The sequence below is a fragment of the Symphalangus syndactylus genome, chromosome 18 (genome assembly GCF_028878055.3).
Source record: "Symphalangus syndactylus isolate Jambi chromosome 18, NHGRI_mSymSyn1-v2.1_pri, whole genome shotgun sequence".
Lineage (NCBI taxonomy): Eukaryota > Metazoa > Chordata > Mammalia > Primates > Hylobatidae > Symphalangus > Symphalangus syndactylus.
The window spans coordinates 82,879,916-82,904,819 of record NC_072440.2 but is presented as its reverse complement, the minus strand read 5'-3'; the positions used below and the strand labels follow the sequence as shown (position 1 = coordinate 82,904,819).

General features: G+C 45.7%; 1 protein-coding gene across 1 annotated transcript in view; it reads right to left on the bottom strand.

Moving 5' to 3' along the window:
* Positions 1-24,904, bottom strand: part of ALK (ALK receptor tyrosine kinase) — a 744,900-nt gene that overhangs the window by 54,900 nt on the left and 665,096 nt on the right. Inside the window, exon 12 of the mRNA XM_055254443.2 lies at positions 2,643-2,805. Within this exon, the coding sequence (XP_055110418.2) occupies positions 2,643-2,805 (163 nt within the window). The remainder of the gene's footprint in view (positions 1-2,642; positions 2,806-24,904) is intronic.

Here is a 24,904-nt window from a genome sequence, read left to right as displayed (position 1 = left end):
AGCGCGACTCTGTCTCAAAAACAGCAGTGACGAAAACCCCAACTGAGTGGCTTTTGGTTTTGGTTCTTCCATTTTGATATGGTCCTATCTTAGGCCAGACCAAAATGTCTCCTTTACTAATTTGGACACTTCGAAATGTCCTGCTTCAACAGAGGCAAAATCGCCAGACAGTGCTGGGGCCCGGAGCTGGCCTCAGTCTCAATATTTCAAAGAGATGAGTGGAGACAGCTTTCTGATTTTGGCTGGGATTCTATCAATGCACTGTGGAAATAATGTGGCACTTCATGCAGCTCAGAAACCTGACTCGACTTAGATATGGCTGTGATTAATAATAAGTGGGAAAATGAATCAATGATTATTTAATAAGTGTAGTTCATCTGGCAGTCCAAAGTTTTCAGAACACAGGGCTCATCTGAGGAAGTCAGAGAAACGTCTTTGGAGACAGGAAAAGTCAGAAACTACCGCTTATGGGGTCGGTGTGTCCTTGGAAACACTGCCTGCCTGCTGCCTGCTGCTGCATAGCAGCGTTGCTTCAGCTGATTTCTCCGCCCATGGGCCAGGGAGCACCCACCACGTGTAAGCATTGTGCCAGGCACTATATGTCACCTTTACAGCCCCTGCCGCTTACAGATGGGAAAACGGAGTCTCAAGAAATTAGCTGACCTGTGCAAGTTTGGAAGTGAGCTTGATTCACACTGTCTCGGGGGAGCACAGCCCAAGAGAATCTCCATGCAAGGGATCTCCTGACAGTTTGTCCCTCTCTGTGGGACAGGGAGCAGGGGAATTCTGGCCAAGCTGGCATTGGAGTTGCCCTGGGCAGGGGTAGGACAATGGGCTCTGCTGGGGGCTTACTGTTAGGGTTCCTGTGCGCCTCCCAGCGCTTTCTCCTTCATATTGCTTTTTGTATATGGGGTGTGTTACCCAATATCCCTTCAGGAGTCTGGGCCCCTCTCATAGCCTCTCATTTCCAGAGGCTTCCAGGGGGTGGGTGCTGGGTGATTCCTATGCCCTCCTTCCTTTCCTGTCCCTTCTGCCGTCTGCATGCCTCCCAGAGTCCAGGCGTGAGCTTTAGTAGAAACAACACAGACTTTGAGCCAGAGCACCCTGGGTTCGAATCCCAGCTCCATCACTGATGGTGCAGCCTTACATGTGTTGCTAAGCTCCTCCGACCCCATAGAAACATGGGAACACCAATAATAATGCCACTCACCCTATGCTAACACAGGAGCAACGCCTGTGGGTCCTTAGCAAGCTTTCCTCTCCTCCTCTCCAGGAGTCCTTTCATCCCTGCCCTGGGCCCCACGGAGGCTTGGTTCAGCAGGAAGGGGAGGTCTGGCTTGCTTGGTGTAGCAGGGCCAGAGGTGGTCCCGTGTCTTTCAGGATATTTACTGGGGGTGTGTGGGCAGTGTAGCAGCTAATCTGGTTATAGCCAAATCTTGTTATAGCATTTCTGCCCGGAGTGCCATTTAAAAAGCACTTAGGGCTGTCCCCGTAACACATTTACCCTGAGGCCCCAGGGATGGGGCTGCCACAGGAAATGTTAACCTGGAGAGAGAAAACAGGGCAATTTGAGAAGCACCTCTCCTTCCCAGGAGGCCCAGGATGTGGTGGATTTTGGAGGCTGCGGGAAGGGGAGGCGAGCTCATTTCCTATTGTTTCAGCCCTAGGGGACATTGCTCCCACAAGGCAGAGTGGTTTTGCTTTCGTTTTAACCTGCCCTGCCATGCTCCGTGGAGGAGCCGCATGAGGCCCTGCCCCAGAACTCTGGAGGTGGAGGCTGTTTCTGGATGTGCAACTGTGCGGAGGCTCCTGACTCTCTGAGCCTCAGTGTCCTCATTTGTAAAACGAGGATGGCAGCACTGGCCTTGCCTAGTCATAGAGCTCGTTTGGGGGCCACCCAGGTTTATTTAAGTCCAAGACTTGATCAAGCTCAGAGGTTCTAAAAGGCTGCATTGACATCACCTGAGAACTTGTTAGAAATGTCAGTTCTCAGCCCCCACTCCAGAGCTGCAGAACCAGATGCTCCAGGAGGAGGTCTTGCAGTCAGGGTCTCCACCAGCCCTCCAATCTTACCATTAGCTTCATTCAATGCCATGGCCTCAAAGTGGCCAAGTGGAGCTGGATCTCCTTCCAGCCTGGCTCTGCTCTAAGGGAATACTGGGGGCTGGGGTAGGGTTGGGGCTGGGAGGAGCGTTCCAGAGCAGTTTGCCTCTCCTACCAACAGTGAAGGCCCAGGAAAGGAGGGGCAAGGATAAGAGCATCCGCTTTCAGGTGCATTGTGCTTCTGTTTCCCAAACATTTTACATGCATGCCTCATTTGAAGAGCATTAAGCAATATTCAATGAACAGGCCACCATAATTATCCTTATTAGCAATAATTCTGAAACTAGCTCACGCATGCATATCACCTCCACAAACAGCCTGTGAGTTTCTTGAGGACAAAGGACACATCTTCTTTTGTTGCCATATTTCACATCCCAAATCTCCCCATCTCCAACCTTTATACCCCACTATGGGCCTGAGTCTGTGGCCTTTGAACCTTGGCATGCCTGGGCACCCCAGGAGCATGCACCCATAGGCGAGACTCCAGGCTTCTTCAGGAGGGGTGGTCTGCCCCTCCCCTCCCCCTCTTCCATACGCACCTGTAGGTGTCAGTGGCTGGCACCTTCCAGATCTGGATGCCCTTCAGGGGGCCCTCGCTCCCCACCTCCACGCTCAGGTTGGAGTTCTGGTAGGCGTTGTTGCACTGCGCCTGGGTGGGGCCATGGGGCCCACTGGCCCCACATGTGGTGAACAGCCAATGAACTGTGGCACAAGAGGAGACAAGAGGAGAGGCAGTCACTCGTGTGGCCAGGCCCTCCCTCCTCCAGGGGCCTCCCTGGGTGGCCTCTGAGATGTCTGCTCCATGGCCCCAAACCCTCCATCCAAGATGGCACCAAGGTCAGGGCAAGAAACACCAATCAGCCATCAAACTGGAAACTTCCGTAGAAAGCCTACTATGTGCCAGACCCTGAGTCAGAGACAAAGATGGCGCAGACTTAACATGGACCCTGGCCTTAAGAAGCTTACAGGCTACTATGAGAGACCCAAAGGGATGCCAGGACAGCAAGAATAGCAAGCTACAGGAGGGCCCAGCCAACACTGTGCTAGGGGAGTTCCAGGAAGGGGAGAAGGCCCCTGCAGGTGGGACAGGCGTGGGCAGTAGCTGAGTCTTCTCCTAGTCTCTCACTGAGCCTAGCATAGTGCTGGGCAAACAACAGGTGCTCAATCTGTGCTATTGTTGACTGCAACTAACCTGCTCCCAAAGGCTTAGCATTACATATAGGAGCCTCTTAGCTTGGAGACAATTGAAAAAGAGAATTGAAAGCTCTGTGATTCTACATTGGCCCAGGGACCCAGGCCGGTGGTGGGAGCAGGAAGCCCTGCACTCCCTGGCCATGGCTTGGCCTGCCTGTCGGGTGCTCCCTAACAGACTTGCAGCACGGCAGGGCTCAGCCTCCTTATTAAAACCAGCTTGCATTTGGAAATGCAACGAAAGCAGCTTTCAGGCTCTCTATGCAACAGAGTATAAAAAATGGAAAAACAGGTCAAATTTGTCTTTGGTGCATGCTCCTCCTTTTCCCAGCCCCCCTCACCCACCTCCTGGTGTTCTGTGTCCCACGCAATGTCCCTAGGTGGCCTTCTGGGGACAACACAGGAACACTCAGCACAAACTGCCCCCCACCACCCCCCGTGGGCCATTTCCTTTCAAACTTTCTGTCTTTGAGCCAGACCAAACCTTGGGGAGTTGTCAGATCTCATGTTGGCCAGAATTCTAACATTTTTACAACCTATAAAAACTTTTAAAAAGGTGTTGTTGATAAACTACTTTTACTTAAAATACAAAAATCTCATAAGATTGCAGAAATTCCCTTAAAAGAGAGGTTAAGTTCAAGTCTAAGGAAAATGATAGAAACATTAATTTGGGCATGCATAATTTTGCTAAGACATTAAAGTGAAAATATTTTGAAGACTGCACTAATTTAATTATGTAAATGTGAAAGGTTAACTTGGGTTGCCGATGATAAGCAATAGATTGAGACTGCCGTGGGCAGGGTTGCTAATCTGAAAACTGGGCCAGTTTTGGTGGGTGTTTGTCATGCTGCCCTGGTCCAGAGGCTGGGAGATGGAAGTTCTGGGTGGGGTTCTAATGCATATGCTACTCAACACGGAGTCCTCAACACTTTTCTGGGCTTCATTGTTTGTTTTTTGTTTTTTGGGTTTTTTCTTTTTGCAGAGGAAGATGTTTATTTCTATTTGGTTTCTGAATGGTCATTTCAAGGGCTAGAAGGTAATGGAGCCATTCACTTTGGGTGTGAATGGCTGATTGTTAGTTTCCTGATTTTTTTTTTTTTTTTGACACAGGGTCTCACTGTAGTGGTGCAATCATGGCTCTCTGCAGCCTCGAATTTCTGGGCTGAAACAATCTTCCTGCCTCAGCCTCCTGAGTAGCTGGGACTACAGACCTACCCCACCAAGCCCAGCTAATTTTTAAAACTTTTTGTTGAAATGGGGGTCTCACTCTGTCACCCAGGCTGGAGTGCAGAGACACAATCAAAGCTCACTGCAGCCTTGAAATCCTGGGCTCAAGCGATCCTCCTTCCTCGGCCTCCCAAAATACTGGGATTATGGGCATGAATCACCATGCCCATCCTCTATTTTTATTATAAAGAGGGCAAACCTGCTAATTCAGACTCTTTATAGAATGCATTTTTGGCAGAGCTAGTTTGACCAGTTGCCCTTTTACCCACTCCTGTGCCCAAAATATATATGTGGGCTGTGCTACGTCACCACGTGAGGGGTGATGTGGAAAGAACACAGGCTTTGAAATCAGCATGAACACCAGGGTTTGGGGGCAGCTTTATCATTTATTGATTAGGGGATCTTGATCTAGTTCCTTTGTCTGTAAAAGAGGCTGGATTGGCATATTAAAAGAAGGGGGTAGGAAATTTTGCTGCTAAGTCCCAAACTCTAAACATGTGAGTGTGTCCTTGACTCCTGCCTGTACTCAAGGTTGGTGCTGTCCTGGACAGCAGGACATGTGGCCAGGGGAGTTTCTGTGAATATGGATCCTGTGCCAACAGCATCTGGGAATTTAAAGTCAGTGAGTTGGGGAGGAGGGATGGGGGCAGGGAGAAAAATAAAACCTCAGAAAAGAAGTGGTGAAATCCACTCCTCTCCTTATCTATAGTTCCTTGAAACCTGTTCTGCAGACCCAGGCTTTCCTTACAGCAAGCAGCCTGGGTGTGGGGGTGGCCTTATCAATCACAGGGCAGAAGTGTGGCAGTCTATTTAGTTAATTCAACCCTGAAAATGAAAGAACACATATATCTGTATTAGATAGATGATAGATAGATAGATAGATAGATAGATAGATAGGTAGCTATGGTTTGGCTGTGTCCCCACCGAAATCTCATCTTGAACTGTAGTTCCCATAATTCCCATGTGTCATGGGAGGGACCAGATGGAGATAATTGAATCATGGGGAAGTTTTCCCCATCCTGTTCTCATGATAGTGAGTTACTTCTCACAAGATCTGATGGCTTTATAAGGGGCTTCCCCCTTCACTGGGCACTCATTCTTCTCCTTCCTGCCATCATGTGAAGAACATGTTTGCTTCCCCTTCTGCCATAATTGTCAGTTTCCTGAGGCCTCTCCAGCCATGCTGAACTGTGAGTCAATTAAACCTCTTTCCTTTATAAATTAGCCAGTCTCAGGCATGTCTTTATTAGCAGCATGAGAATGGACTAATACATATATGAATACATATTCTATATATATATATACATGAATACATATATATATGTGTGTGTGTATATATATATATTTTTTTTCTTCTCAATAGAGTGCTAGGGAAGAGATCTAAAGGTATGGGCTTGGCACACTACCTGAGCATCTCACCTTCAGTGGGAACCACTTCAGCCTAGGTTAGATTATTCCGAGGGTTCTGAAATATTCCCAGAGATGCTGGGCTTCTACTTCTGGCAAGGTGAGACATCTGGTGAGGGAGGAAGAAGGGCTTAGGCTTTGGATTCAGATAGGCTGTGTTCTCGTTCTGGATTTTGCTGCTGGCCAGCTGTGAGACATAAGGTAGATTGTACAACCTCTCTAAGCCTCAGTTTTTTAAATCTGAACAATTGGAGACTGTAAGATATACCACCTAGACTTTCTGTGAGAATTAGATGATGACCTAGGCAAAGTGCTTAGCACAACATTCAGCATTAGAGATGCACGATGACTACAGTTTAAAACGTGTGTAACTTTGCATTCAAGTTTTCACTGTGGGAAGGAGATATCCAATCTCAAAATTAATGTCCTCCATTTCATAAAGGAGGGACTCCAGGGTCATTTCTCAATAAAAGGGACCTGTACTTTCCCAATTCAGTGGACATACATTAGTCTCCAGTGGTTTCCATACACAAAATTTTGTTTTGATTTTCAGTGATTTCAGATGGATTGGCCTAGAGAGGGAACGCTTTCTAAAGTGGATTCCGTAGGAAGAGAGGATTTGCCATCCTGTGTCAGACCCATGATTTATCTTGCCAGAATTCTGTTGCTCCCAGTAGCCTTCAAGGCATGGTGGTCCTCCCTGCCTCGGATGGCTCTGATCCTCATAAATCTGCCCAGAGTTGCTTGGGATCAATTTATGATTCCTACCAGCACCGCCTCTGGGGGTGCGGAGTTTCTGAGTGTATTGCTCATTGTCCGAGGGCTGTCCTGCTTCTCATGTGTGGGCTGCTCCAGCTTCATTCTGCTGGTTCCCTTTGTTCATACTGTCTGCAATCCTGTAGTCATCAGAGAATGTCACAGCACAGTGGGACCTTGGTGATCTCTGAATTCAGTGTTTTCCAAACTACCTGAGGACCTTTCACATACAGATTCTAGGGACCTGGAGATTTAAATTCAGTAGATCCTGGGTGGGGATGAGAAGGCAATACTTGAAATATGTAAAAAGCATTCTCAAGAGAATCTAATACTCGATGAGACTGGTACATTAGTCTTCTGTACCTCATTGTCCAGGTGGAGAAACAGCATTTTAGGGAGAAGTGACTTTTCTGAGCCTATCAGTATTGGAGAAGGAACTAAAATTGAGGGTTCCTCCTTCTTGGACCAAGGGTCCTTTGGGGGTGATTAAACCCTTCCAAGATTTCTGCCTTGAAGACTTCCAAGCCTTGTCAGATTGTCCCCACATGAGTCCCTGATCCACCTTGTCTTTCTCAGAACCTTACTTAATACCAGAATCTGATTTTCATGATTGACCCACCAGAGCTGTGGGTACCTGTGACTTTGCATAAGGGGACTCTTTTTATTCTGTTTTATCTATAGTGTCTCTCTGAAGCTGCTCCATACACTATTGACCTCTCTTAGCTGTGCACTGGACTGAGGCTTGCTGGGAACAGACTCTAATTATTTCCACATCCTTGCCCAAGGAGTAGGCTCTTGCTTCAAGCAGGAAGAATCTGGCAGGTACTTCAGGTAGGGTAGACATGAGATCAGCTCTACGCTAAGACAGGTTGAGTCAGAACCATGAGAAGACAGGCAGATGCTAGGCTGATTTTCAAAAGTGTTGCTGAAGTGGAAGGCAATGGGCACAACTCTGCGGATCAAAGTGAGCAGGTCTAAAACCAGAGAGGCAAGAGAGTTAGCAAGAGTGGTTCCAGGGGACAGGAGGAGTCAAGGTGAGCCTTGATCCCCAGGTAGAAGCTGTGTGCTTCCTGACCTGTTTCGTCCTTCTTCCTGGGTAAGGAGTTGGGGTGGGAGGCTGCACCTCAGGCACCTGAGAGGTAATCTCCACTCATGAAAGGAGTGAAAACCTCTCAGTGTTTACTGTGCACCTAATATAGGCCAGTCACTGAGCTTTCACACATGCATGAAATGCCGTTATGCCTGCTGCAACTTTGTAGTGCTGCAAATGGAGTTACAGTGTTCCCTCTAAAAATCAGGAAATGAAGTTCAGAGGAATTGGGTGGCTGGTCTGCAGCATACGAAGTAGATAACTGGTCTAGCCAGGAACTAAATGTAGATCTTCTGAGTCCAAGTTCAAGGCTTGAAAAGGGGCTCGGCTCCCCAGGAAATCCCTAGGGAACACTTTTGAGTGTTTTTTTTTTTTTTCCTTTTGAAATCCCTGAGCCTGGGGCTCAGTTCTAGCCAGGACAGACCATATGAAGGTTGCTCAGGCCCAGAGAGTAGGCAGGCCACTATGAGGGGACAGGTGAGAGTGTGGTCAGTGTACTGAGATGAGTGGACCCTCCATCCCAGAAAGTCCCGCAATGGCCCCTGCAGTCGCTTAGCCTAGCAGAGTGTGGGCTGTGCAGGGTCAAAGGTGTCAGCCAAGGAGAGAAGGTGCTCAGGTTGAGGCTCTGGTCCCAGAGAGGACATGGGAGCAAGACGGTGTCATAAGGGAAACCTAGTAACTGGAGTGTTTACAAGGTCAGGAAGCAGAGACATTAGAGAGAGAGACTGTGTCATAAGCAACAGGACAAAAATCCCAGTTTTTGGAGAGAAGATCAAGGTCATAGTGAGACTAGCAGTGAGGCTGGCTTGATGCCGAGCAGACAATCTAAGGGTCCCCATATCTCCCCTGCTGAGGGTCTGCCTTGGTCCCTGAAGCCCTATGGAGCTGTAGGAGGATCAAATGGTCCCCAGGGAGGATCTGGGATGGGGGGCAGAGGAGGGAGGTCACCTGCCTCTTTCCTCTTCTCTCAAACAAACCTATTTTATTAATACTCATTTATGAAAGAAAAAAAAAAAGAACTGCCTTATCTCATTCTTACACATACCACATACTGGAAACATAGTTTAATACTCATTCATATCTAGACTGTATAAAGAACCCACACATATCAAAATACCGATTGGTTATAGACAGTTGAGTACAGAAAAGTCTATTAAGCACTGCGTTTCATTTTAAGTACATTGCAGCACCCTCCAAGAAGAAACAAATCAATTAGTAATAAACAGTGCATCACTAAAAAAATAGGCTAGACAGTGATTGTCCTGGTTTTACTACTGTTGCTAAGCCATCTCATCTGCTCAATTCAATGCAAAGAAATAAAGCATAATACAAAGGAAAGTAAGTTCTCGATCATCACTATTAATCACAACAGCAAGGATCTGCCTCAGTTTGGAGGCCTGTGTGTATTGTACCACGGAAGAGCACTCAATGCTTCATATGGATCATTTGTACAAGTTTTATTCAGATCCATGGCATTGAATTTCATCCACATCCATTGACTGAACTAAATGCCATGGATGCTGTGGATACAGAGCCATTTTGATGGGCACCCTAGGTCCCAGTAAATAAAAATCATGACCAAAATCCAGGCAAATATAATCATTCACCCATTTCTTTTTTGAGATGAAGTCTTGCTCTATCACCGAGGCTGGAGTACAGTAGCACGATCTTGGCTCACTGCAATCTCCACCTCCTGGGCTCAAGCGATCCTACCACCTCAGACTCCAGAGTAGCTGGGACCACAGGCACATGCCACCATGCTCAGCTAAATTTTAAATTTTCTGTAGAGATGAGGTTTAACTATATTACCTAGGCTGGTCTTGAACTCATGGGCTCAAGTGATCCGTGGCCTCCCAAAGTGCTGGCATTACAGGCATGAGCCACCATGCCTGGCCTCCATATTTTCTCTTTTTGAAGAAACTGGGCTATTTGACCTGCAGCATTTCCATGAGTCTGAATTTTGCTGATTCCTTCTCCATGGTCCAGTTCAACACGTTCTCTGTCCTGCAAATTGCCAACTAGATCCTTTTGCAAGACTACGGGTCATGTTCTTTCATCAGGAGATACTTTGTGTCTGATTATTGCTCTCTTTTTTCATGTTAGCACTTATCAAACAAAGCTCAATGCTTAGAACCATTTATTTATTGCAAGTTGCAAAATAATGTTATTCTACTTATTTACCTCTTTCCTCATACATTAGCTGGAATATATTTATAAAAAGATGCTCCCCCTAATCTACTATTTGGGTTACTGAGTAATATGGTTCATGTAGAAAATGCAGAATAAACGCTGAATTATTTCTCCTTATGTATACATTTCAAGATACTGAATTGGTCCTCTATCATCCTCTGAAGCTGGCCAATTAACTGTTTGTACATCATTATGAATCCATGAATTTAAACATATTTTTGAATTTTAATTAATCACAATTACTATCCTCTGAAAGCTCAAATGATCACATCTTCGGTCAGTGGTAGCCTCCCAGGTCCTTTTGACATGACCCTAGTAGACTTTTAAGGCTTCTTTGCTATATGGTATGACAAAATATGTCTTCTCCAGACCTAGAATCAACCATTTCCTCAAAAGCCCTGATTTCTCTTAGTGGGAAAAAGTATTTTAAGTACATATTCTGGGTGCTATGGAAGCTTTTTGCTACTGGGTTGGTGATTATCTATTTTTTTGAGTGAACAGAGCTAGGAAATATATATGTGCATGCATATATGTATATCAGTATAAACATACATCTATATGAAATACACATACATATGTATATGACAAGGTACATCATGAGTTCATACTGATATTTCCAACTCAAATTCAGATGACAGGACTTTTTATTTAACCTCGTCTATATCATATCTGCATTTCTTTTTTCACACTGAGAACCATGTCTCTCAGGAACACATGTGATAGTTGAATTAGAACATATTGTAATTATTCACTTACTTTACCTTTCCTTACAGTATTAGAGTCACAATGCTTTACTACTACCACCATGATTAATATAAAAATCCAGAGCATTCAACTTTTTTTTTTATATGTTCTTTCCATTCTCCTGTGACTTTGTGTGGCATACTATACACAGCTACCCTGGGCAGATAGCCATTACATATGGTGCTCTTTCCTCTTTATCCCTTACTTAGTCATAGTTCTGTAAGTATTTATATTTATTGCTCACATCAGCTGTTATGTTGCTATTTCCGTAGTCATTTTTGTTGTCTGAAGCTTGTTTTAAAGTAAATTCCTTAGAAAGGGGTCACTGGAGAAATATTCCTTGAATTATTTGAGTGTTGATAATATATTTTTCCCTAGAGTATCTTAAAGATGCTACTCATTTTCTTGTTATATAAAGTGTTGCTGTCAAAAACTGATAATTTTAAATTTCCTTCTCTAGTAAGTCACTTGCTATTTTGCTTAGGTGTCCAAAGTATTTTTTTTCTTTCTCTTTAAAGTCCAGCATTTTACTAGAATACACATTGGTACTGCTCATTCTGGGTCAATATTCTTAAGTATACAATGTGCTCTTTTAATAAGTAGCTTCAATAAGGTTTTTTCCTGGAGTTATACTTTTAAGTATTTTGTTTTGTTCTAGTTACTCGGTTTTCTTCTTCAGGTCTATTATTTGTATGTTGGATCTTCATGTATATTCTAGTAAAATTGCTGGACTTTAAATAAAAAGAAAAAAAATACTTTGGGCACCTAAACAAAATAGCAAGTGACTTATTAGAGAAGGAAATTTAAAATTATCAGAGTTTTTGACAGCAACACTTTATATAACAAGAAAATAGAGTCTTTGATGTGTGTCATCTTTTTCGTTTTTAAAAATTTCCTCTTTTTAACTTCTATTTCTTTCTTATAAGGCATAATCTGTTGTGTTTATTGGCTTTTTGTTCCTTCCCTTAATAGGTTAGCCTTCATTTTTGAAAATAGTTTTTCTTTTATTGCAAATTCTTTTCTGAACCCTAGCACCACATTTCTGAGTTCTTCTTACACTGACTTACGTTATTTTTCATGTCTTGTATTATTGTTTTAGTGTCTTTTAGCTCATTTTAAAACAAAGTTAGATTCTGACTCATCCAATAAGCACGTCTTTCTGGCATGATTTTATTTTCTGTAGGTGTGTTATTCTGCCCTCTGTGTCCTGTTTTTGTTTTCTTATTTTAATTTTGAATGATATTTGATCTTGATGCTCTTCTGTTATGTATTTTTATGTGAGATTAGTTTTCCTGGATTTTTAGGGTTCAGGAGCTTTTTTATTTCACAGAACTCCTTCTACTCCTTTTTTTAATACAGTGTTCAAAAATATGGCAGTTTGGCCAGGTGTGGTGACTCATGCCTGTAATCCCAGCACTTTGGGAGTCTGAGGCAGGTGGATCACCTGAGGTCAGGAGTTCGAGACCAGACTGGCCAACATAGTAAAACCGTCTCTACTAAAAATACAAATATTAGCCAGGTGTGGTGGTGGGTGCCTATATCCCAGCTACTCGGGAGGCCGAGGCAGGTGAATCACCTGAAGCCAGGAGGCTGAGGTTGCAGAGAGCTCAGATCATGCCACTGCACTCCAGCTTGGGTGACAGAGGGGGACTCTGCCTAAAAAAAAAAAAAAAAAAGGCAGTTTGCTTTCTGAGGTTTCTGACTGTTTCTTTCCTTCACTTTTATCTGGACATTCTCCTATTTATTTATTCTCTATTATCCCTTTCCTACCCAATATTGATTTTACCCCCAGAACTTTCTTCTCCAAGTGGGCCCTTTCCTGGAATGAGGTTTGCTGGCCAGGCTGCTCCAGCCCCTTCAGATCTGACTGTGGTATTCATGGTCCCCTGCACTGGGCAAAGCTGCTCCCACTTTTGGAAGCTGCTCTCAGACTGGCTTTCTGTAATTTCTAGCAACTATCTCTTGGCTATTTGGGGGTTCTCCTGTTCTCAGGCCTGTTTCTTTCCTGTCTTATATCTTGTATAGATGCTGATACCATGCAGGTCTTATGGTTGTTGGTGCTTTGACCTATCTCACTTGCATTTTGAAGTTTTAGGGAAGTGCCTTATCTTCAAATTTTGCTGTCAATGTTGTTCATGGGTTTTCAGTTTTGATATATGGTTGTTCTGTGTTTATGTAGGGATTCGGAAAGATTAAAAAAAATACTATGCTGTTACCACAATCACTGCCCTCTTCCCAGAATCCTTGAAACATTTTTTAAATGTAGAAATCTTTTGAGCTCATTTGCTATGGTGAGCCCCTGTATGCCATCTATCTGGTCAGAGCCCTCACCTGCGTTTCTATTCCTGGGCTGCAGGTTTGTTTTTTCAGATTTCACCTCAGGGACATCTCCAATGACCATGGTCTAGAACCTGCCGTTATACTATGCTCTGCCTATTTTCGATACAGCTCACTAAGTATAATTTAACCTTTTCTTGATAGTGCTACCCAGACTTAATGAGTTGTTTAGGGCTATTTGACTCTTCACTAAATGGCCTCAGGCATAAATATTTTATAGTGACTCTGTCTCTGCTGGCAGGTGTCTCTCGGTACTGCAGCGTGTCCACCCATGTTTAATCTTACTTTACCTCCAAGATCAGGTGAGGGCATGAGAGTGGCCCTACCCCTCTTCATGTATCTGGCTAAGGGGCAGTTAACTGCAGGAAATCTTTATGTCACAGTTTTGCAACATATTCATATTTTGGCATTCATATTTGGTGGATGGTGGAAGGTACTGGAAGTCTAACTTCAGACAAAAGGATGTTATCATGATTCTGAATGAACAGGGTTGAGAATGTTGAGGCCTTCAATTTCAGTGGACATTTTATGGTACATTTCTCCTCCAGTAAGCCTAGCTCCTTACAACCACGATAGGTCAGTAGATAAGGAAGGGGGAAGAACTGTGACTTTTGTCTCATAAGTCATGCAATCATGTACAAAAGTTAAGCAATTGGCCAGTGATTGCAAAGTAAACCTGGGGCTAAGTGAGGAGGGGCACATCACCTTTCCTCTTCCTACAACACAAACTGTTTTCAGTTGATGAATTTTCCATGCTGTTCTTCCAGCTTGTTTCTCAGGCTGAATTAATTAATTAATTAATTAATTTTTTTGAGACGGAGTCTCCCTCTGTCACCCAGGCTGGAGTGCAGTGGCGCGATCTCTGCTCACTGCAAGCTCCGCCTCCCGGGTTCATGCCATTCTCCTGCCTCAGCCTCTCCGAGTAGCTGGGACTACAGGCGCCCGCCACCACGCCCGGCTAATTTTTTGTATTTTTAATAGAGACGAGGTTTCACCATGGTCTCGATCCTCTGACCTCGTGATCCGCCCGCCTCGGCCTCCCACAGTGCTGGGATTACAAGCGTGAGCCACCGCGCCCGGCCTCTCAGACTGAATTTATTTGCGTGTATGTGCATGCACATGTACACACACGTGTGTGCTTGTACACATACTCGTACGTATGCTTGCATGTGCATCTGTGAGCGCCTGCCCATGTGTGCCTGTGTATACACACCCACCCCGTTCATTCAGGCAAAGCTTTCTCTCTGGTTCTTTGTGGATGATGAGAAGTCAGGGGTGGTAACAACAACAAGGATCACACCAGCCCTGTCTTTTACTGGAAATGCTCACACACATGATCTCATTTTTACTTTGATATTATTGTTTCCTTTGCTCTAGACCCAGTTCCTCTAGCCAGGCAGAGTGCCTGATGATGCTGAAGTATCTCCTGGAACAAAGACCAGAGGCCCATCTCCCTCCCTACTGGCAGGCAGACACCGCTTCTTGGAGAGGGACTTCCCAGTGAGCTTGCCCCCATCAATAGGGCAGCAAGCTGGGGTTGTCTAGATAAAAGCTGCTTTCAGGGCTGAATTGCCCTAAGCAGCTCTGACACCCAGCGATCTGCAGGAGATTTTAATGGCTCCTGTGATGGCTGCCGTATTGTGTTCGCAGCCACCCCCTGCTCCCCAAGGGAAAGTCAGGAACACAAGGGAGAAGAGAAAGGTCACGGGAAAAACACTACCCTGAAAGCAGAGCTGTAAAAATTAAGTTAAGGGAGGCCTCAGGGCTAATTTGGTTATTTCTAACTTGGCTTCAGGCCAGAGTGGGGCCAATAAAGTGTTTGATATCAGATGGGTGCTGTGGACTCAGCCATCTGCAGGTTACACATAATGGATTTGGTTTTGAGGCTTAAGTGGGAAGTGGTTGGTGGTTTAAATATCAGCTCTGCCACACTCAAGCCCAAAGGGTCATGGACTTCTGCCTTGTCCATTCTTGTCTGCAGATGGGAGAGATTTAATCTAGTGCATCACCATAGGGGTTATGTGATTAGGACTTGCGGCCTCCTGCTGTAAGGTTCACTAGCACCTAAGAGAGAGGCAAACGTGTGGGAAGCCCCAGCCCCTCACTCTATTCTAAGTCATTCCTGCTCATTGTTTGGTTCTAACTCATGATGATTGAAATCTCTACAAGGCCCTTGGGATTGTAACACTTCTGACAGATAAGCAGACAGAGGTGCAGGCAGCCCAACTGGCTAGGGGATTTGGAGCTAGAAAGATGTCCCGACTTCTGGGTCTAGGTACCAGATCCTCTAAAATGAATTGGAGGACTGAGACGCATATGAGAAGATATGAGATCCAAATTTCAAGGGTAGAAAAGAAAGCAGTGGGGAAGCATTAGGACCAAATACTAGACCAAGAAGAGAAGGCAAAGTGTGTAAGACTAGAGGACTAGAGAAAAGAAGGGAAGAGATGCTTCCCTCCTATTTTTGTCTGTAATGCAGTCATGGTGGCTGGAGTTGCAGCAGCCATTTTGTAACCATGAGGCAACAAGCATGCAGAAAAGGCCAAGAGGATCTCAGAGATGTGAGTCTTGACATTATCAGGCACTGGATAATGACAGTAGTCACTTCTAGGGCCACTGAATTAACATCAGCAGTCATCTATAAAATAATTTTTGGTGTAGGACTGGACTAATCCTTGGGCTCCCAGCCACTGGCTGGATCCTACTTCAACCTCAATGAAGCCTCCTAGAATCAAGATCTCCCAGCTACTTGCAATGAAACACCACTGACCAGAGAATCCTGCTGCTGTCTCTCAAAGAGCAGTGCCAGCCTGGATTGGAACCAACTTTCTCGTGCTTCTTCTGACACTGCATGTGGCCTCCTGCCTGACTTCTCTGGTGAACAGCCAGGCACCCTGGTCATTTCCCCGGCCCAGTCTGGTCAGCCAAGGCATGCTCCCCCACTCCACCCACCCTCTGCTGTGTCTCAGTGCACTTCACCGTCAAGGCCTTCAGAGCTCTGGGTGTTGCACGGACGTTGCGGAAGGCCTGGAAGATTTCCCTAGGCCACACCAGTCTAGAGTAAGAAGTAGCATCTTAATATTAGTAGCCAGTAGCATTTTCCTGATTCTGCTCCCACGTCCTTGAAGGAAGCTGAAGTTTTTTTCCCTTGATACTTCATTGTTAGGGCCCACATTCACACACGTGTGTGCTCTGCCACCGCCACCCCTGTCCCCTTGACCTGCTTTATTATTTTCACGGCACATCACTTTGAAATGATGCCGTCTATACACTAGTTTGCTTTCTGCACTAGCACATATACTCCATAAGAGTAGGGCTTGTCTATTTTGTTCACTGCTTTGTGTCCAGGGCCTAAAGCAGTGCTAGTCACAGAGAGGGTGGTTAATAAATCTTTGTTACATGAAAAACAAAACCAAAGCAAAATGAAATAGAAAGAACAGAGTAGCCCAAATGCCATCTCCAAACCCACCTGAGTGGTCAGAAGGAGGTGGTCATGCATGCCAGGGGTACAGTGAGTGGGTGCTGGGACACTTTTGGCCCTTTGGGGCCCCTGTTTTCGTGTTAGAATGTTTAAGATGGACAAACCAGAGTGGTTTTGTTAGTGTAAGTGGACGTTTGCTGAAAGGCCTTTTGTTTTGTCTCTTACGCATGATTGGATGGGGGTGGGCTTCTGAGGAGCTGGTGCACACTCTCATACTCACTGGAACACACACAATTGTGCACACCAGCCCACACTCATACATGCATGCATACACATATCCAAAATGCAGGGTGCCCTGTTGTTCTTTGTTGTTGTTGTTGTTGTTTCTTTTTTGAGACAGAGTCTTGCCCTGTCACCCAGGCTGGAGTACAGGGGTGAGATCTTAGCTCACTGCAACCTCTGCTTCCTGGGTTCAAGTGATTCTTATGCCTCGGCCTCTCAAGTAGCTGAGATTACAGGCACATACCACCACATCGGCTAATTTTTGTATTTTCTGTAGAGACGGGGTTTCACCATGTTGCCCAGGCTGGTCTTGAACTCCCGACCTCAAGTGATCTGCCCACCTTGGCTTCCCAAAGTGCTGGGATTACAGGCATGAGCCACTGTGCCTGGCCCAGCCCTGTGTTTTTAAGACAACACGTGAGTCCTACTCCTTAGCAGCGTGGCCACTCCCCTAATCCCATGTCTGATGAAACAGATTGGCTGATAGACTGAATGGTCTAGTTAGTAGGATCACAATCATAAAGCCAGTTGAGGGGAAAGAAATAGTCTTCTTTTCCAGGAAACTGTTTTGAGGCCCAGGAAGTTTTTCTGATTCTCAGTTAGGTTGCTGGACAACCACACACTAAGCCTTGTTTTCTTACTTTTTAACATTTTTCCTAGAATATGATCATTGTTAGATCTGCCAATCACTTACTAAAAAAATAATAAAAATTAGATGACTACAATTTGCTCTTATCTTATTATGAAGACACTGTTAATATTCACCATAAAAACAAATCAGGGCTGGGCGTGGCAGCTCATGCCTGTAATCTCAGCACTTTGGGAGGCCTAGGCGAGTGGATCACCTGAGGTCAGAAGTTCAAGACCAGCCTGGCCAACATGGTGAAACCCTGTCTCTACTAAAAATGCAAAGATTAGCTGGGTGTGGTGGTGGGCGCCTGTAATCCCAGCTACTCGGGAGGCCGAGGCAGGAGAATTGCTTGAACCCAGGAGGTGGAGGTTGCAGTGAGCCAAGATCGCGGCATTGCACTCCAGCCTGGGTGACAAGAGCGAAACTCCATCTCAAAAAACAAAACAAAACAAAACATAAACCCCCAAACAAACAAAAAAACGAAGCATCTCCAATTCAATCACTTCAAATTTGTTTAAAAGAATTTTCGTGAACAAGGTTTTGACGCATCCATTATTTTCAAGATCTTGATAAGCTTTAGAAGCCTAAAGATCCTCTTTTAAATTATACGGATGAGAGGATTTTTGGGGCAATCCTCTATACCCCACACAAATCATTTATTTCCCCCAAGGGGAGTTTGAGGGCTTTACCTGAAAACTGATGAGCAATTGGGTTGGAGGAATTGACTGAATGAGAGGACACAAAATTCAAAATATTAACCTCCCCCCAGATACATATTTGTGTGTATACATAAGAGTGTGCAGCTCATAGAATTTCGTGTATACACAAAAGTGGGCACAACTCATCGAAGGAGGTAGATTGTAAATGCACTGAATATTTATAGAAGGCAACACATGAGGGGTGAGTGAATTGGCCCAATCTTTTTGCTTACATATATATTTAATAATAATGTTAATTACAATGTCACAACAGCATTTTATATTAGCATATTGTTTTGTACCTTTGAAAGCCTGATAGAAATGATCTCATTTGCTCAGTACAATAGCCAGCTCTGAGAAAGAACTGTGGCAGGTAATTAATATCCCTACTTGATGGATGAGGAAACGGGGCCCAGAATCTTTGACTCTCCTGAAGTTGCATGGCCAGAACCTTGGTCTCTGGGATTCTTTGCCAATTCACTTACTGTCTTGCTATTGCCTGGCACTCAGTAGGTGCTTCGTGACTATTTAAGCATCTGTAGAATATTGAATACATAGTCTTGAGATTGATCCTAGGAATTCTGCCCATCAGAATCCCCACTGGGCTCCCAGAGCTTCCTGGAGAATTTTGGCCTCCAGCATGGAGAAGCCACTACAGGCAGGCTCTAAGATGGCCTCAGTGGTCTCCAACTTCCGATAACCACACCCTTGTGTAACCCCCTCGCTTTGAGTATAGGTGAGATCCGTGAATTGCTTCTAACCAACAGAATATGGCACAGATGGTGAGATGTCGTTTTCTTATGTTATAAAATTATAATTTCTGTATTACTAGAAGACTCTCTTTCTCTCTCTCTCTCTCTCTCTCCCCACCCCACTCCCCTGCCCCCACACTAGCTTTAAAAAAGTAAGCTGCCATACTGGGGAGAAACTGAGGTTGGCCTCCAGCCAGTTAGGAACTGAGGCCCTCAGTCCAGTAACCTCCAAGAACTGCCAACCACCGTATGAACTTGGCAGTGAACCCTTCCCCAGTAGAGCTTTCAGATGAGACCCCAGCCCTGGCTGACACCCTAACTGCAACCTTATGACTATGAAGTGTAGGACCCAGTTGAGCTGTGTCTGATTTCCTGACCTGCAGAAACTGATACAGTAAATGTGTGTTGTTATAGCCACTGCATTTATGGTCATTTGTTACAACACAATAGATAACTATCCAGGCACCCCAAAGCCCCTGCTGCACAACTGGTACATTCTTTGGCCTCCTCATCTTTTGTGTAAGCACCCAGCAGGGAGGGCACTGGCTGGGCTGAGTTCTGCCCTGTGCCCTCTCTCTCCTCCCTGACTCCATGATAGCTAAGGCAATTCCACCTCTTGTTTCTTTTCCTCTCAATAGGAGAGGGGCAAGCTGGGAAGACCACCTTTTGTGATCAAGAGTTAGCATTTTAACCTTTTTACTCCTAGATTCACTGTCCACCTCCAGGCCCAGATGAATTAAAAAAAATTTTTTTCTTTGTCCAAAACCACTGAAGCTTTGCTGCAACAAGCAGAGAGCTAAATAGGCTCTGAGAAGATGCAGAGCTGTTTTACAGGCAGAAGCAGCAAGTCCGAGAGAAGACTGATAAAAAAGCGGTCTTCCCAAACAAGTACTTAATGCACTTGCCCTGATGGAGAGGCCTTTGTGTTCTGCTAGTCTTCAAGCTAAACGATCTTAGTCAAGGCATACTGAGCCCAGAGTTCCTGGATCATTTATTGTCTCCCACTTATGTAACCTTTCGCTGAAACAAATGAGAAAAAACAACATGTTTTCTCAGGCCAGCCAGGAGAGAGAAAGGCAATGGTTCCTGTCTGCTGCTTAGAAGGGCAACAGTATCGACTTTACGTTGAAGCATTTTGTCAGCAGCTTTGCCATAATTCCAACCCCCACCTAGCATTAGACTGGAGGTTCATGAGGCATCTTTGAGTCTGTCAGAGCTGGGTGAGTCTGTGCTATTTCTTAAGGAGGGCCTGAGTTTGGGAAGTTCTGAAGTAATAGTGTTGATGGCTTTCTATCTCACAGGACACATTTTGAAAATGATGATTAGTTCAGAATAATTTGCAATGCACCATCTAGGGCAGGGTCAAGTGAGGGCACCTGTCCTGGTTCTAGATGTGATCAGAATCAGAAGTCTCTCTTGTGCTGGGATAATAGTGGCTTCATACTGGGCTTATGCAGACGAAGCTTTGGGTGATCATTTTTCGAGAGAACACTTTGGCTCGTTCATAGCCTCAGAGCCCCAGGCCCCTGCATAGGGTGTGGCACACAGTAGGCACCCAGTACATGCTTGTTAAATTGAACTATATGAGTTGTTATTCCCTAGGCTTGGGTTCAGGGAAAGCAATGATGTCTGCATTGGGCGCTGAGTTGAATCTCCTGAGTGGAAAGAAAATAGCTGATTTGGATGCATCAAGAGCTTCTCCCTTATGCCGGTCAGCAATTGGGCAGTATTTAGTATTGTTCCTAACAGGCATGTGCTTAGAGTTGGAAAGACTTTGGAGTGAGCCAGCTTGACTTTGAATCCTGGCTCTGCATTTGATTAGTAGGTCAAGTCACATAATCTTTCTGATCCTCTGTTTCCTCAATTGTAAAATGGGAAGAAAATGACAGCTCAGGTAGCTCCTTATGTGTCAGGCACCTCTCTAAGCCCTGGATACATATTAACGTATGTGATCCTTGCATCAAACCTAAGTGATATAAGCATTGATAATCTAAGCACCATTTTTTGATGCAAGGAAACAAAGGCACAGACAGCAGAAGGGAGGTGCTTAGAGTGAGTGACATAGCTGGGGTTTGGACACCGGTAGTCTGGGCTCTTAAAAAAGATGCTATATTGCTTCCTCATAGTGATGTCTCCCTCAGGGAGTCTGTGAGAATCAAATGAAAGAGACACTGAATGAGCTTAGTGACTGTCACCCCGTGGACAGATGGAAGGAGGTGGCTGACAAACGGCAGAACACACGCTGGGAAGCTCTATTGCTGATGGGCGCTTGGCTTTCAGCCCAGCCTCCAGTTACACCCTGTCACCGTCACCAGGTCCCTGGAGAAGTGCTTTCTCACCATCAAGCTAACCCTGGTGTTCACTGATGTCCACCTCTTGGGGACGCTGACTGGCTCTCCAGCGTGAAAGCCTCTTCCACTGGAAGAGACTCATTAGCATTGGTAATGGGATCATGAATCACAAATTAGTTCTTTGCCACCTCTCTTCCTGGAGCACAGCCGTGCTTGCTCCGGGGAAGGGAGACACACCCAAATGAATAGTGACATTCTAATTGGGAGGGCGCCGAACGTGCTGTGATGACAGGGGTCCCAAGAGCCTTGTTAAGGCTAGTACTTCCTGCATCATCACTAGTGTGCTTGCTATAAATAGGTGATAATCTAAAATTAGCGAGATAATCTAAAATAAGCCAGAACACAGAGCATAAGGTTAATCAGTAGGGCAGCTGAACAGGGAAATGACCAGTGTCTGAAGGGGCTCCAAGGGTTCTAACTACGGTCCCATGCCTGCCACCCCTTAATGAACGGTCCCCCCCTAGCTGAATGGGTGCTAACAGAAGTGCCTTCCAAGTGCACCAGTAAAGGCTGGGGTGCACGGAGGAATGCCAATTAGCTGCAATTATCAGCTTTCTTACATGTGCGTGGGAACACTGCCTGCCTAGGGCACCGTCTTGAATGTTAGTGAAGATGCAGATGTGCTCTGTTTAAACGAAAACTAACATAAGAAGCCAGATCCCTCTGGAAGACCTATTCAATAATGAAAGAGAGATCCCTCTCGAAGACCTATTCAATAATGGGATTCCTAAAAGATTTCTTTATCACAACTTTGACCTTCTAAATGTTATCTGGCCTAGAAATTTTCACTTTCTGTATGATTTTTAAGAAACATGATCATTTGCCTTTTACACAGGTTGTCTAACTTAGTGCAAGTTAGTTCACCTCTCTGGACCTCATCTGTTAAAGGGGGATACTATGATAGCACCAAGAGCTCAGCGCAGTCCTGGCACACAGCAGTGCTTGGTGAGTTGCAGTTATGATTGCTGCATGAAGAGGGAACATGACACAAAGCCTTTGCTTTGGGCCAGGCTCCTTGTCTGTAGGTCAGGATGCATTCCTGGGTTCCTAAACTTTTTTGCTAACCAAACTTTCCTTGAGGGATGGTTAAAGATGTGGATTTTGACTTCCTGCTCCCAGACATTCAGATTCCACAGGTTGACAGGGGCCCAAGAATCTGCATTTTTAACGAGCAGCACTTGCAGACACCAGGGGACCCAGATGCTGATGATTTGAGGACACACTTGGAGAAACCTGGGGCTGAATCTAGTTCCTTGGCTGGCCAGCTCACTGCTGCACTTGTGAGTCCTGGATTGTGTCCGTAACTGGGGATTTCTGGGGAAAGCTGTTAATGATGCCATTAACGCAAGAGTCTGAGTTCCCTCCAGAGGGAACTTCCTGCTTCCTGCTCTGACTTGTCTCTGGACTTGTCACATCTTGGACCTCCCACCTTCAAGGCTGGGATGCAATGATGAGCTGTGACTAAAGAGAGGGACTTGGCTTCCTCCCTGTCCCCAGCATGGGATTATCTGCAAGGCTAGCAAGGAAGAGGCCAGGATTTTTTGGAACTGGATTAGAATACATTATTAATTCAGGAACGGAGTGACTCTGAAGGGAAGAGGCCCCCTCTATTGGGGTGTGCTACTAAAGTAGGCTTGGCCGGACCTGCCGGGCCTGAGTGCAGCAGGCTCTGAGGGGAACAAAGACCCCCATCGAGTGGAAAGACAGGGTCTGAGGGAGGATGCAGGCCTGCGGAGCCTGCCTTCCAATGATGCCGTCATCCCCAGAAGGACATACTTGGAACATAACGGCTCTAGCTACAAATTCTATTAACTCTAATAGTTGTTCTGTGGTGAATGGATAATGCATTTAGCAGAAATAGACCCAATCAATTTATATGAAACACATAAAACTTTCTCATTGGAATTGGCATCTGTTCTTGAATCAGGAGCATGTGTGGAAGTGGACAGCCTGTCACCCTCACTTCTGGGCACATTAGCAGTGCCATGGGTTAATTGGAGATATGGGCCAAATAAAGCCATGGCTCCCTGATGGTAGCGCCCTTCAACCCTTGGAATCTTGGAGCTGGGAACGGGAAGGGACTTGGACACTGTCTACTTCTAACCTTGATTTTTAAAAAAATTGCAGTCTCTCTGCCCCTGTCTGTGTTCACATTAACCCCCCTCATCTGCTGACTTGCCCCCATGGGAGGCCCTGCAGAGGCAGAATGGCCCCAGGCCTACGGCTTGCTAGTTCAACCAGCCAGGGCCCAGCGGGGGTGTTCTCTCTTTTAGTCCAGTGCTCTTCCCATGACTCTATATAGTTTTAATTGCTTTTATCCCCCCTTTGGCGAGAGATGTGTACTCAGAAAATGGCAGATCAACCTGTCACCAAATAGCTAGAGGCAAGGCTGTGGTTTTGATGCCAAGGCTCCACAGTTAGGGTTGTGGAGTTGGGCCCAAAGTTTGGGCGGGTTCTCCTGTCAGCTGAGCTGATTCCCTTAGACTCGCCCTACACAGACAGCCTCTGAGCTCCAAGGAGAAGGATGGAGGGGTAGGGAGGTTGAGGAAGGGTCCTTGGGCCCTGGGGGCCTGCTTGTCCCCAACTGGGCTTTTTAGGGAAAGATTGTGGTAGAGCCTGCCCGTTCCTCCTCACTGCTAAAATTCATTACTGCCAGAGAGAGACAGTCACAGGGAGGGGAAAGAGAGAGAGAGAAAGAGAGAGAAGGAGGGAGCGGGGTGAGGGAGAGAGAGAGAGAGAAGAACCTGGCTCTGCAGCCCCGTGATCACATTACCCCAATCATTTGGTTAGTGTAATTGTATGTGCAAAGCTGACAAATGTAATTTCCCTGGACTTAATACTTGCCCCATTTTCTCTTTCAGCATCTTCATCTGATTAGCTAAAGTGACTCAGAGTCTTCCGAGAATGCCGCATGAAGCACCTGGACAGGATTTTCCCAGCCTGGAAACTTGAGTGGCTCAGCTCTGCTCCATGGGCCTGGAGGTGAAGAACCTCCCAGATCCAGGGAGTCAGGCTGAGTCCCTCATCAGAAGGGAGGGCTGTTGTGGGGAGTGAGGAATGTTTAGGGAAGCTTAGAAGTGTTGTCAGTAACTGTTTCAAAAGACCCCAAAGGGCCTTTGCATTTCTAGTTCTCTAACACCTGCCTGGAGGAGAGTTGAAATGCCACCAGCCATCTTGTTCCAGCCCAGCAGAAACTGACAGCTTTGAACTTTGGAAAGAAAAATCTTATTATCTTGTCTCCTCGATTGTTTTTCAGAAGGTTGGGAGCTGATTTGTTTACTGTTCATGCAGGGCCTCTTGGCTGGAACTCTTCCCTGCTCTTTTCCATTTTTAGTATTTATCTCCGATTGGAGACTTTGATACCTAGAAGTAGCTTAGTTGGGTGAAAAAATGTGGATTCCAGGTTGACTTCTTGGCCCCATTCCCTTCCAGCCTTGGGGCCCTTAAATTCTTCCATACCATTTTCCTCATCCCTACAATGTTTTTAAAAAAGCATCTGGCCTGGGGCCCGTGTGAGGACAAGCTGTTATGTGAAATAACCTAGGCTATGGGACCACGCTCAGTGATCTTTCCTTTCCTTTCCTTCCCCTTCCGGCCTATCTGTCTGTCCTTTTTCAGGGGGCCTCCCAGGTAGAAGCTCTGAGCTTGGGCTTTGCAAACATGCCCTGCTGCCTCATAGGCCACTGTCCTCCCATGGCCCAGAAGCTCCAGAACGGCGAGTACT